At 45.2% G+C, this 14,337-nt stretch overlaps 2 protein-coding genes across 2 annotated transcripts; one reads left to right on the top strand and one right to left on the bottom strand.

Moving 5' to 3' along the window:
* Positions 1 to 660: 660 nt before the first annotated feature.
* LOC114352212 (uncharacterized) lies at positions 661 to 1,601 on the bottom strand. Its single transcript, XM_028303731.1, has 2 exons — positions 1,210 to 1,601; positions 661 to 1,132 (listed from the first exon to the last, which is right to left on the bottom strand). Exons 1-2 carry the CDS (start codon positions 1,599 to 1,601, stop codon positions 661 to 663), a joined length of 864 nt encoding a protein of 287 aa, XP_028159532.1.
* A 652-nt stretch (positions 1,602 to 2,253) lies between these two features.
* On the top strand, positions 2,254 to 14,138 carry IntS14 (integrator complex subunit 14). Its single transcript, XM_028303634.1, is given in 10 exon segments — positions 2,254 to 2,537; positions 2,676 to 2,830; positions 3,264 to 3,399; positions 3,495 to 3,607; positions 4,139 to 4,331; positions 5,063 to 5,163; positions 5,238 to 5,333; positions 6,855 to 7,038; positions 13,093 to 13,262; positions 13,753 to 14,138. Coding segments are annotated over 10 exon segments (1,572 nt in total). The 5' UTR covers positions 2,254 to 2,350; the 3' UTR covers positions 13,990 to 14,138.
* The last annotated feature ends 199 nt before the right edge of the window (positions 14,139 to 14,337 follow it).

Consider the following 14,337-nt stretch of genomic DNA (forward strand, 5'->3'; position numbering starts at 1 on the left):
TCTACTCGTGTTACCTAACATTTATCATTGTTCGCCTATTCAATTGTTTATTTAAAGAATTCAAAGCAATTATCTTAATTTTACAGATAAATTGAAAACTTAGAATTACCCAGATAGGTACTACTACCATTATAACTCGTATCAGTTAAAGTAGTGTAGCTCAAGCTTCCTCAGTGAATCCAGCTAGCTTTCGCTACACCAACACTTTCCGCACGACACAAATTAATACAGACCCATTCTTGTTACAGACACATCCAAAGAAACCCATGCTCAACGCAAGATGTCTCCAAAATCTCGTGCAAAGTCATGCTTCAGAGTATCTATTGGAAACGGAACCATAAAGCAGGTCCAGGGGAATGCACTGTTCATGTACACAGTGCTGACGTTTCTCGTTGTGTTGGCCATCTACCTCGGAACAAAGGACTGGAAAGGTTTCACAGCACCAGAAGAAGTGGACCTTGGCGTTGTTAGAGTCCCCAACCATACTTGCCGAAGAAAACATACAGGTCATAGACACCATGACTATTAATTTGATGACAAAAATAACTCTTATCTACCCATTACTTTCATTATCTTGTGCCGAACCATAGAAGTGAAATTAAATACTTAAGTGATAATCAGTTTTTATTTTAATTTAATATATTTCACTTTAGAAAATTACTATTTTTCTGAAATGATGTCAGAATCTATATTGTTCAGCCCCTTTCGCACGACTCGTATATCAGCAAAACACGCCAGTTTACTTTGGTCCATGGCATGGTTACTTGTAGAGGCCAAACCAATAAGATAACCGTTTTGAACTAACAGGTCTCCAGCCCTCACCGGGCATTTTCCAAGATCCATTACGCAGATAGTTTCCTTTATATTCGGATTTCTCAATGAAAAACCGGGGTTCTGGCTTTCGAGGTCTACTAGATTGGCCGGCTGTCGCGACAAGGATCTGCCACCTCGTAAAGGTCTTCCAATGATATAAGCTTGCGATTTCCAGTTCACAGAATTTCCCACTTTAATTGCGGTCTGTACGCATTCTGCCATATTCTCATAGCTGGATAATAGGACCAGTTTGGAGAGCACGCCTTCGTAATTTACTGGCTCTAGAACGTCTACTGAAAATCCCTTTTTACATCGAGGACTGTAAAAAAATACCTTTTATAAATAATCTCATAATGAGAGACTTATAGAATTCACTTATTACAACTTATCTCTTACTCCGATGGACTCCCCAGGCGCATGCGGATAGGACCTGACTTCGTACAAACGCTATTTGCGAGAACTGAAGTAAGGCTAAGCACAGCTCCAACACACAGCAACTCTTGAGTTTCTACCAAATGAATCCTCGCTACATATTTATATTCATCCACTTTCACCAAGTTACAGTTTGTTTCTTCACTTAAATGATGAGATGATCTATCGAAATGCGTAATCAAATTATGAATAACGCAAGCCATTGTCGCTGTAAATATCGCAATAAGAAGGGTGACAATTCCAACTTTACTCTTCAAAGTTCTATCATCCCAAGGTGTGTTGACAAAATTGTATTTGAATTCGTAACTTTCACCCGGCTCATCCTGAACTATTTTATTATTGTTATCATCTTCCATTGTTGTAATATTGATAGAAAGGGAAAAACAGCTAGGTCGAGTAGGCCGAGAGAGATAAATTGTGAAACGCATTTGTACCGAAATATTCTCATGAATAAAAAAATGATATATTCTACTTATTCAATTCTTGTACACATATGTATACGGATACAACAATAAAATATAGTAGGTACATTAAACACAATCATATAACTTTTCTACTGTAAAAGTAAACACTTTTAAAAATAAACTAGAGAAAACATTTAATTATTTCAATCATGCACATCAATATTTAGGCGGGAATCGAACCCGCGACACCCGCAACCTTCGGCATCGAAGTATTGTAAGATCAGTCAGGCAGCCGTCAAAAGGCTCTTGCATACCGAGTTCATCTAAGCGTCTCAAACAAAAATAAACCTGGTGTGCATAGGCCTTTACACAAAACTAAGTGAACAATAAAGTGAACAAAGAAAAATTCATCAACGTCTTTGCAGCCATTGGATATGGCAAAAATTCACCGATGAATGAAGGTAAACTGCAAGGATTTTTTTATGATATTAAATTAAAAATTAAAAAGCGTTTTAATGAAAATGTCCTTTCCTGTTTAAAAAAAGATAAATGTCTAACGTGTTACTGTCAGTGTCAAACAGCTGTCAATGTCAGTTTTTGCTTTGTGGTTTCTGTGGTGGTTTCCGTGGTTCTCATGTTTACATTTTTTAAATATTATTTTCAATGAATTTATAAGCTAATAGGTATTAAAAGTAACAAAAATGCCTACAGTATTATTGCTAGATGTATCGCTGTCGATGTCGCGGCCGGTACCGTCGACAGACAACACAGAAAGTCATACCCGGCTCACCATCGCTGCTGCGGCTATCAATACATTTTTGGACTATCTAAGCCTCCATGCGAAACTAGAATATGTAGCCCTGGTGACTTTCTCTTCAATTTATGAAGGTAAGAAGGAAAAACCGTTTAATTAACTGAGAAATAACCTTGATCCAGGCTCATTTCTGATGGTACTCCCTCATGCAATATTGTTCCATAATTTTAGTAGAATAACGTTTAAATTACGCTAAATCTTTTTATTTTCAGTATCCGTACCGTTCACGCGTGACTTCGACACGATCAAAGCAAAATTGCCTCTGCTCGAAGAAGGCGACAAAACCTGCATAGAGACAGCTTTGCTCGGTGTGAACCAGCTGGTCCTGAGTGAATGGGGATGCCAAACACCAGTACAAATTATATTGGTACACCAACTTATTTATTATGAACTAACAAACCTGACGAACTTTGTAGTGCCAATGTTAAACAGAAATAATTTAAAATTCTAATGCTTAAACATTTTTCAAAACCAGTCCAGGAGTTTCGGAGACTATTCAATACGAACTAAAAAATCTTTCCTCTTTATAAATATTAGTGTACAAGTGTACATGAATAAGATTCAATGTTTCTTACTCATCCATTTGCGACAACAGTGTGACATCTCTAATTAGATTATAGTAGGAAATGTCACACTGTCATCGCATGAGGCCTATAATTATGTATTTTAAAAATTTCACCCAAGAAAAATTGAAAATGCCAAATTGCTATGGAAATCAATGTGTGATTGTAGTGTACATTTGTGTTCACTATGTTGTTGCAATTATTTGAAGTGACTGTAACCTGTTTTTATACTTTCAGGTCACAGATGGCAGCAGTGGAGCAGGTGCAATCGGCAGAAACCGTATCATTCAAGCACTGCCGTTACCACCTCCGTATGCAGCTAAGATACATGTCCTGCCTATCGTCTCACCACACGATACCTGCTTGCAACATGGTATAATAAACCTTATTGGCCACATTAATTAATTTTAAATCTAAAAAGTCTTAAGATCATGAGAAATTCTTTAAATATGTTTTGTTCTTTTGCAGCAATGCCTTTGTATCAGAAGATAGTGGACATGGCTGTAAGTTCCTCAAACACATTAAGTGCCACAATATCACGAGGAGCCATCTATTGTCCGGACCAACTCTCTGTACCTAGTGTAAGTCAAGTTTAGGACTGTTGAATGTCAATAAAATGTAGCATTTTGTATAAATCACATATTCCATTATAAACAAACTTTATTGTAGATGTTGCTCAATTTTATGCCAAATATCAAATAGGTATATTTAAATTACAAAAATCACTATTCTTGTACATAGATAAATGATTGAAAGTTGTTTCAGGATGCATGGTACAAAAGATTACATGTTATGAAAAGCACCAAATATATTAGACAACCCTTCTCTTCAACAGGCAATATCAGCCATAACGCGCCTTTGCGAGCAGCACTACCTCTTCTGGTGCTCGCTGAAGTGCGGCCAGTACTAGGCAGAATGCACGACGCAAAACTTTATGTAACATTTGACACAAAAGTTGTATTGTTGTGACAGGCAATATCAGCGATGACGCGCCTCTGCGAGCGGCACTACCAAGAGTTCCGGTGCTCGCTGAAGTGCGGCCAGTACTAGGCAGAATGCATGACGCAAAAGTTTATGTAACATTTGACACAAAAGTTGTATTGTTGTGACAGGCAATATCAGCGATGACGCGCCTCTGCGAGCAGCACTACCAAGAGTTCTGGTGCTCGCTGAAGTGCGGCCAGCTGGAGGCCCGGGTGCAGTTGTTCCCGGCGCCGCAGACCGCCGCGCACGAAGGCTTGGCGGCCACGTACACACTGTCACACCAGTTGCACGTTATTGGCTTCGTATCTAATAACGATTTAGGTAAGCATTTTTGTATTTATTGTATACTAGCTTCTGCCCGCGGCTTCACCCGCGTGAAATTTCGTTTGTCAGAGATCGTCATAAATTATAGCCTATATGTTATTCTGGATTATTAACGATAATACTGTAAAGTTTCATCAAAATCCGTTCAGTAGTTTTTGCGTGAAAGAGTAACAAACATCCAGACATACAAACGTTCGCATTTATAATATTAGTTGGATTAAAACAAAAGGTTACTGCCTAACTGACTCACTCACTCATCACGATATCTCAAAAACTACAAGTGCTAAGTCTCAAATTTTGCATGGGGGTTCCTTATAGAACGTAGGTGCTCACTTAGACAGGATTGTGCAAAATTCAACCCGTAAGGGAGTAAAACGGGGTCCACGCGTATGAAGTCGCGGGCGGCCGCTAGTTTGATATAAATCAATCTGTCCTTTTTTTCATTCCACTAGGTGGATTGATGACCTCATAAAGGTAGCAAGAAGGCGCTGGATGCAGGTTGCTACCAACCGGCCATTATGGAAATCATTGGGCGAGGCCTATGTTCAGCAGTGGGCGTCCTATGGCTGATGTCCCGATGTCTGTTTGTATTTAGTTGAAATTTTGCATGCAGATGGGCTTCTTTCTAAGTTTTCAAATTGTAATGAAAAGAAAGTATAAAATCCTTGTCCACAAATAATTTTTTTAGAAGATTAAATTAACTAATATTAGTAATATCTATTCCACAGCTACACCAATAGCGATAAGTAAACATCTTGTGATACCACAGGCGCAAGCAGCTGCCAGTAATGCTAGTAGAGAAAACTATGGATCCAAAACTCCTACAAAGGTATATTATATGCTATTTCTGAGTTAATATTTGTTTGCAAGCAATATGTTGTTAATGCTCAATATTTTATGCAGGAAGGGTCAACCACAGAAGGCTCCACAACAGAAGAAGACATGTCTGATCCAAGCACAGTGCCAAACTTTTGTGTTTTACTACATGGCGCATTGAAGGTAAATTTTAATTTATGTAAGAAAAATTAGAATCCTCATCACACAAAATTAATCGTTCACTATCGAAAATGCATGCCAGGAACAAACAGAACTTAAGAGATTATTACTATAGATAATCGCGCGGTTGCTGGCATTTCAGGTGTATGTGTACTGTGGGGTTACTCTGAAAAACGTTAAGCGAAGTTTCGAATGCAGCCATCCCTTTCACGCACAACAAGATACCAGCTTAAGCGATGAACAGCTTATCGGAACAGCCCTGCTGTTTTTTTTTAAATTGCGAGTTTATCCCATTCGTAATAAAGGTGGAAGGCATGTCGTCAATCGTCCAACCGGGCGCGGAGTGGTGGGGTACACTCCATGTGGTGCGAGGCAGGCGTTGGTGTTACTCTGAAAACCGTTAACTGAAGTTTAGAATGATGCCATCCCTCTCATACACAGTGAGATGCCAGTGTAAGCGATAAATAGCGTTTCGGCGTGGTTCAATGAGGGATATCGTTTTAGCGCTCACCAGTTAGCGCCACTGTAGAGTAAGGTCCTGTCACTTGCTAGTAGCGAAGACAGTGGCGCCAACTTGTGAGCGCTAAAGTGGTAGGAGGACTATCGTATTTGCACTTATCAAGATGGCGCCACTGTAGAGGAAGGTCCTGTCAATCGCCAGGGGTGCCAACTGTTAAGTATAAAAACGATAGCCCTCATTGCTACTGTTTTTCAAATTGCAACTTTATCCCACTGTAATAAAGATGGAAGGCATGTCTGCGATCGTGCAACTGGGCGCGGAGTGGTGGGGCACGCTCTCCGCGTGGTGCGAGGCGTCGGGGTCTATACCTATGTACTGTTTTTCAAATTGCAACTTTATCCCATTGTAATAAAGGTGGAAGGCATGTCCGCGATCGTGCAACTGGGCACGAAGTGGTGGCGTGGTGCGACAGTGCGATGCGTCAGGGTTTACATGTACTTTTTTTTTTTAATTAAGTACCTACAACATCTATATATATAAAAGAAAGTCGTGTTAGTTACTCCACTTATAACTCAAGAACGGCTGAACCGATTTAGCTGAAAATTGTCAGGGAGGTAGTTTAGAGCCAGGAGAAGGACATAGGATACTTTTTATCCCGTACGAAATAAAAAAAAAAGTCTGCTTATTTATTGCCATTAAGGCGGAACAAAGTTCGCCGGGTCAGCTAGTTATTCATAAAGTGGAAAGTACTTCGGCGTCAACTAGGCACGTACTGTACCTCTAGTACGAAAAACTTTCGAGTTCGTTTCGTTGCGTATTCAAAGTGTCATCGAAAAATTTTGTATGAAAAATTAAACAGCGCCCCCTAGGGCGGCTATAATATAGGGGGCGCTGTTTAATTTTTCATACAAAATTTTTCGATGACACTTTGAATACGCAACGAAACGAACTCGAAAGTTTTTCGTACTAGAGGTACTGATCGCGTGGTGCGAGGCGTCGGGCTTATGTGTCCGGGTTTTCTTTTTTAAATTCAGGGCTTTTATTTATATGGGTTTTTTTCAAAGGTGGAAGGCATGTCAGCGATCGTGCAACTGGGCGCGGAGTGGTGGGGCACGCTCTCCGCGTGGTGCGAGGCGTCGCGCGCGCGCCGCTCGTGCCTGCTGCTGAGCGTCATGCGGCCGGGCGCCGCCGCCTCGCCCTGGCTGGGCCCGCTCGACCAGCTGGGCCCGCTCGACGACGGGACGACTGGTAAGTCTTGGCTGCCATTGTGTTTCGAAGAGGGGAAGGGGAGTCGCTAAAATCTAGGCCCGGTTTTTACCACGGTGGAGCAGAGGAGCGGATTGGAGAAGGGTTTTGAATAACCAATCTGATTTTGACATTTCCACTTCTCCCCTCCGCTACGCACCGCGCCGCCGCCGCTGTCAAATTCTATAGTAACATTGGTCCGCCCGACACTTCTCCGCTCCGTCTTGATGGAAACCAGGGCCCCGATTACGCAAAAAAAATTCATCTTCAACGTGCCCGGACGACGAACGAACTTTACGAACATCAGCTGTTTTAACAAATCGGTATCACGGTGTCGTTTTGACAGCTAGTTGAAACGAAGCATTGACGTAAACGTAAAACTAAATATCTCATGTGACAATGAAAATACTAGGAAGGTACGTCCATTACCGTGATACCGAATTTGCACTTCAGCTGGAATGAAAAACGGAGCGGAACTGGAGAAGAAGCGCGTATGTATTGGAGACGTTAAAAATTAGCGTAATCGGGGCACGGTCTTAGTCGTTTCAAACATACAGCCCGTTCGAGTCAACTTCGCTCCTAACAACCGTGACGTCACATCGCGCTCTGGTAAGAATGGTTCAAACGCGGGGAGGTGTTCAGGTAAGTGGAAGGCATGTCAGCGATCATCCAACTGGGCGCGGAGTGGTGGGGCACGCTCTCCGCGTGGTGCGAGGCGTCGCGCGCGCGCCGCTCGTGCCTGCTGCTGAGCGTCATGCGGCCGGGCGCCGCCGCCTCGCCCTGGCTGGGCCCGCTCGACCAGCTGGGCCCGGTCGACGACGGGACGACTGGTAAGTCTCGGCGGCCATTGTGTTTCGTAGAGAGTCGCTAAGATCTAGATTAGCCGGGCTAAACATTAGCTTGTGTTAGGCACGGTTTCTACCACGGTGGAGCAGAGTGGAGCGGAGCGGAGAAGTGTTTAAATAACCAATCAGATTTTGACATTTCAACTTCTCTCCGCTTCGCGCCGCGCCGCCGCCGTTGTCAAATTCTATAGAGAAATTGGTCCGCCTGACACTTCTCCGCTCCGTCTTTATGGAAACCGGGCCATAGTCGTCTCAAACATACAGCCCGTTCGAGTCAACTTCGCTCCTAACAACCGTGACGTCACATCGCGCTCTGGTAAGAATGGGTCAAACGCGGGGAGGTGTTCAGGTAAGTGGAAGGCATGTCAGCAATCGTCCAACTGGGCGCGGAGTGGTGGGGCACGCTCTCCGCGTGGTGCGAGGCGTCGCGCGCGCGCCGCTCGTGCCTGCTGCTGAGCGTCATGCGGCCGGGCGCCGCCGCCTCGCCCTGGCTGGGCCCGCTCGACCAGCTGGGCCCGCTCGACGACGGGACGACTGGTAAGTCTCGGCGGCCCTGTTTATTCTAAGAGTCGCTAAAATCTAGGCCCGGTTTCTACCACGGTGGAGCAGAGGAGCGGATTGGAGAAGGGTTTTGAATAACCAATCTGATTTTGACATTTCCACTTCTCCCCTCCGCTACGCACCGCGCCGCCGCCGCTGTCAAATTCTACAGAAACATTGGTGCGCCCGACATTTCTCCGCTCCGCCTTGATGGAAACCAGAGCCGATTACGCTAAAAAATTTCATCTTCAACGTTAGTTAGTTAGTTTTGCAGGGCAATCGAATACCGCACTTAGCCTCATGATTGGGCCATTGTGGGCGATTTTCATCTTCAACGTGCCCGGACGACGAACGAACATCAGCTGTTTTAACTAATCCGTAGGCGGCGCGCGCATGTGTTCACGCGCACCGTTAGCGAAGACCAGGGGAGGTACTACTCCCCTGAAGCCAGTCGTCCCTCGCTCAAACAGAGCGAGCCACAGTCTGGGGCGGAGCCGCGAAAGAATGTCTAGGCCGTCTAGCTCGGACAATAACTCGCAGATCCGTCCCAAAGACTTCGGGAGGACACCGTCAGATTTTAGTGAGTAGGCCCTGCCCATCTGGCAGGGAGAGCCTCTCATAACCTACTGGTTCCAGTGGTCTCCGGGCCAGTGGGTATGAAATTTCATGCATTTCCTGACGAAAAAAAAAAAGGTTGTATGAATCGATTTGAATAAAATTGTGTACACAGAGGGTCTAGAGCCTGAGAAAGGACAGAGGCTAATTTTTATTGCTAAAAAGGGGTTATAAGGGGTTGAAAAGGAGGATGAAAGGTTGTATGAACCGATTTGAATGAAATTTGGTATACAGACAGACCAGAGTCTGTTTTTACCCGACTACGGCAAAGCCAAAGGAGGGTTATGATTTTGACAGGCTATGTATGTACTATCGGGGACTCGAACGCCTTGACACCTTAAGGGTCTAAATTGTATGCACACACACGCTCGATTAAGCTCCGCCCCCGTTCATTCATGTTTCGGGTCTAAGCAGCGTCGGCGCATCACTGTAGATGTTTGCCCTAGCAAACCAAGCTCTATGTAAAGCATTTAGGATTGAGTATTGCTTATTACCCGCATCCGTAGCGTTCGTTTGGCAACGNAATCCGTATCACGGTGTCGTTTTGACAGCTAGTTGAAACGAAGCATAGACGTAAACGTAAAGCTAAATATCTCATGTGACAATGAAAATACTAGGAAGGCACGTCCATTACCGTGATACCGAATTTGCACTTCAGCTGGAATGAAAAACGGAGCGCAATTGGAGAAGAAGCGCGTATGTATTGGAGACTTTAAAAATTAGCGTAATCGGGGCACTGGTCTTAGTCGTCTCAAACATACAGCCCGTTCGAGTCAACTTCGCTCCTAACAACCGTGACGTCATATTGCGCTCTGGTAAGAATGGTTCAAACGCGGGGAGGTGTTCAGGTAAGTGGAAGGCATGTCAGCAATCATCCAACTGGGCGCGGAGTGGTGGGGCACGCTCTCCGCGTGGTGCGAGGCGTCGCGCGCGCGCCGCTCGTGCCTGCTGCTGAGCGTCATGCGGCCGGGCGCCGCCGCCTCGCCCTGGCTGGGCCCGCTCGACCAGCTGGGCCCGGTCGACGACGGGACGACTGGTAAGTCTCGGCGGCCCTGTTTATTCTAAGAGTCGCTAAAATCTAGGCCCGGTTTCTACCACGGTGGAGCAGAGGAGCGGATTGGAGAAGGGTTTTGAATAACCAATCTGATTTTGACATTTCTACTTCTCCTCTCCACTACGCACCGCGCCGCCGCCGCTGTCAAATTCTATAGAAACACTAGCTGACCCGGCGAACTTTGTTCCGCCTTAATGGCAATACTTTTTTTTATTTCGAACGGGATAAAAAGTATCCTATGTCCTTCTCCTGGCTCTAAACTACCTCCCTGACAATTTTCAGCTAAATCGGTTCAGACGTTCTTGAGTTATAAGCGAAGTAACTAACACGACTTTCTTTTATATATATAGATTGGTCCGCCCGACACTTCTCCGCTCCGCCTTAATGGAAAACAGGGCCCCGATTACGCAAAAAAATTTCATCTTCAACGTGCCCGGACGACGAACGAACATCAGCTGTTTTAACAAATCCGTATCACGGTGTCGTTTTAACAGCTAGTTGAAACGAAGCATAGACGTAAACGTAAAGCTAAATATCTCATGTGACAATGAAAATACTAGGAAGGTACGTCCATTACCGTGATACCGAATTTGCACACCAGCTGGAATGAAAACGGAGCGCAACTGGAGAAGAAGTGCGTATGTATTGGAGACGTTAAAAATTAGCGTAATCGGGGCACTGGTCTTAGTCGTCTCAAACATACAGCCCGTTCGAGTCAACTTCGCTCCTAACAACCGTGACGTCACATCGCGCTCTGGTAAGAATGGTTCAAACGCGGGGAGGTGTTCAGGTAAGTGGAAGGCATGTCAGCGATCGTGCAACTGGGCGCGGAGTGGTGGGGCACGCTCTCCGCGTGGTGCGAGGCGTCGCGCGCGCGCCGCTCGTGCCTGCTGCTGAGCGTCATGCGGCCGGGCGCCGCCGCCTCGCCCTGGCTGGGCCCGCTCGACCAGCTGGGCCCGGTCGACGACGGGACGACTGGTAAGTCTCGGCGGCCCTGTTTATTCTAAGAGTCGCTAAAATCTAGGCCCGGTTTCTACCACGGTGGAGCAGAGGAGCGGATTGGAGAAAGGTTTTGAATAACCAATCTGATTTTGACATTTCTACTAAACTTCTCCTCTCCACTACGCACCGCGCCGCCGCCGCTGTCAAATTCTATAGAAACATTGGTCCGCCCGACACTTCTCCGCTCCGTCTTGATGGAAACCAGGGCCCCGATTAAGCTAAAAAATTTCATCTTCAACGTTAGTTAGTTAGTTTTGCAGGGCAATCGAATACCGCACTTAGCCTCATGATTGGGCCATTGTGCGCGATTTTCATCTTCAACGTGCCCGGACGACGAACGAACATCAGCTGTTTTAACAAATCCGTANTACTAGGCAGAATGCATGACGCAAAAGTTTATGTAACATTTGACACAAAAGTTGTATTGTTGTGACAGGCAATATCAGCGATGACGCGCCTCTGCGAGCAGCACTACCAAGAGTTCTGGTGCTCGNAATCCGTATCACGGTGTCGTTTTGACAGCTAGTTGAAACGAAGCATAGACGTAAACGTAAAGCTAAATATCTCATGTGACAATGAAAATACTAGGAAGGTACGTCCATTACCGTGATACCGAATTTGCACTTCAGCTGGAATGAAAAACGGAGCGGAACTGGAGAAGAAGCGCGTATGTATTGGAGACGTTAAAAATTAGCGTAATCGGGGCACGGTCTTAGTCGTTTCAAACATACAGCCCGTTCGAGTCAACTTCGCTCCTAACAACCGTGACGTCACATCGCGCTCTGGTAAGAATGGTTCAAACGCGGGGAGGTGTTCAGGTAAGTGGAAGGCATGTCAGCAATCGTGCAACTGGGCGCGGAGTGGTGGGGCACGCTCTCCGCGTGGTGCGAGGCGTCGCGCGCGCGCCGCTCGTGCCTGCTGCTGAGCGTCATGCGGCCGGGCGCCGCCGCCTCGCCCTGGCTGGGCCCGCTCGACCAGCTGGGCCCGGTCGACGACGGGACGACTGGTGAGTCTCGGCGGCCATGTTTATTCGAAGAGGGGAGTCGCTAAGATCTAGATTAGGCGGGCTAAACATGTGCATGTGATAGGCACGGTTTCTACCACGGTGGAGCAGAGTGGAGCGGATTGGAGAAGGGTTTTGAATAAGCAATCTGTTGACATTTAGGCCCAGAACAGACGGTGAAACGCCACTGCAACTGCTAGTTACTTTTGAGTTGCATCTAAGTTTCTGCCATAGCGTCCGTTGAGAGACCACACATGACGCGACCAGTTTGAAACTTTCAGTTTCAGTTTCATTCATCAGAATCACACAAAGTTGCAGTTGCGTTTCACCGTCTGTTCTGGGCCTTACACTTCTCCGCTCCGCCTCAATGGAAACCATGCCTTAGTCGTCTCAAACATATAACCCGTTCAAGTTAACTGCGCACCTAGCAACCGTGACGTCACATCGCGCTCTGGTAAAGAATGGGGCAAACTAGTCAGTTTAAAATATAACGCGTGAGATTGTAAATTAACAGTGGATTAGGTTGTTTTTCCCCGCAAATAAAAAATCTACAGACTACATAATGTATATCAATGGTGAATGTCCCCAGCTGAGGCGTTCCCGGTGCGGTCGTGGCGCTCGTACAGCGGCGGCGGCACATTCACAATTTCATTCAATAGTCTTTTTTTTAATTTCGAGCACAGAATTTAAAGAAACAAAAGACAATTTGGAGCCTGTTTGTTGATATCAAACAATCGAATACTAAGAAAACTTGGTTTTATTGGTTTACTTGGATTTAATTCTTGAAAAAGTGATTGATATCTTTGGTTTTGCAACAAACATTACTTATTCTTAACATTAACGTGAGGTTCTATCAATAATCTATGGATACTTCACCTGAAGTCGCCGCCCAAGCTGTGGAACTTATTCAGGCCGCTTGCGGCTTCCATACCTCAGGCACTGACTGAGTTAAGCTCAATAGCTCATTGAAACCGCGCGAGCCATTAAAAAAAAAATAGCTCATTGGTGAATGTCCCCAGCTGAGGCGTTCCCGGTGCGGTCTTGGCGCTCGTACAGCGGCGGCGGCTCGGGCTGCGCGTGGGCGCGGCCGCACGCGCTGCTGGCCGACGTGCAGAAGGTGCTCCGCCACGCCAGGAAGCTGCCGGACAAGACGCAACACCTTTATAAGGTAACCGGACTTATTAACACACTTTCCCACCACTGTAACTCTTGTATAATCTGCAGCTTGGCCTCCAATCAAACCCTTATGTAAACTTAAACAAAAACTGTCAAATTACTTCTGCTTCCTTGACCGCTATTTCCTATTTAGTTGTACGTCCACTAACATTCGCACTACGCTAACTCACTGTAAGTGATTAGTCCATTTTGTACATCGAAAACTGAAAAGTTTCATATACATCTCCGTGTATATTGGTGCTACTACACAAAAGTTATTTTATTCCTATAAAACTTAACTTACACAGAAAGAAATCCCAGAGTCAAAGGTGAACTTAACGCCAAAACAAATTCTCTCTTAGTCAACTTTCAGGTCTTGTTGAAATCTCGAAACTCATGTGCTATTTCTGTCTTTTTTTCCGTATACCTTATTTATCCTTAACTAAGTGATGTTCATCGTAATAAATGTTTCTTTCTTTCTAAATTTTATAGCTATATTTCAGGAGCTGAACCGACTGCGGCGCGCGGCAATCTCGCTAGGCTTCTCAGAGCTGCTGACTTGCGTGGGAAGCGCGTTGGAGCGCGAATGCGCCTCGCTGCCCGCCAGCGCGCCGCCCGAGTGCGCGCTACAACTGGCGCACGCCGCCGCCGCACTCAGGGACCCGCGGACGGCCCTCGACATCAAACACACGCTCCAACCCTTGGCCGCCAACTTCACCGTCACTTCAATGTCACACTGACATTCGCAACCTGACTTCACGGGTAGAAAGATGAAGCCGTGAAGGAAGAAGAACCTTTAGGAAGGTCGCCAAATAACGACATAAAGTGGGAGATTAAAATTTTGAACATGGTCAACTGGAAGTAATAAGGCCTTTAATGACCTAAAACTCGATAAATGTTAATAAATCGCTTTAATAAAACAATCTTAGTTCATAAGTTCTTAAATACTTAATTTTATAATAAAATAGTTATAATGAAATAATATAAATTATTCCAAATTAATAGAATAACGTTTTATTTTTCGATATAAGTTGTCCGAACAATAATAAAAGCCTAAAAGTAAACATCACGATATTCACTGATATCGG

This window comes from Ostrinia furnacalis, unplaced genomic scaffold (genome assembly GCF_004193835.3).
Source record: "Ostrinia furnacalis isolate ACB-3 unplaced genomic scaffold, ASM419383v2 OfSCF1268, whole genome shotgun sequence".
Taxonomy (NCBI): Eukaryota; Metazoa; Arthropoda; class Insecta; order Lepidoptera; family Crambidae; genus Ostrinia; species Ostrinia furnacalis.

Coding starts and splice junctions, on each gene's coding strand:
- LOC114352212 (XM_028303731.1), bottom strand. CDS start 1,601: ATGGAAGATGATAACAATAATAAAATAGTTCAGGATGAGCCGGGTGAA. Junction 1,133..1,209: donor CGCCTGGGGAGTCCATCGGA/GTAAGAGATAAG, acceptor ATTTTTTTACAG/TCCTCGATGTAAAAAGGGAT.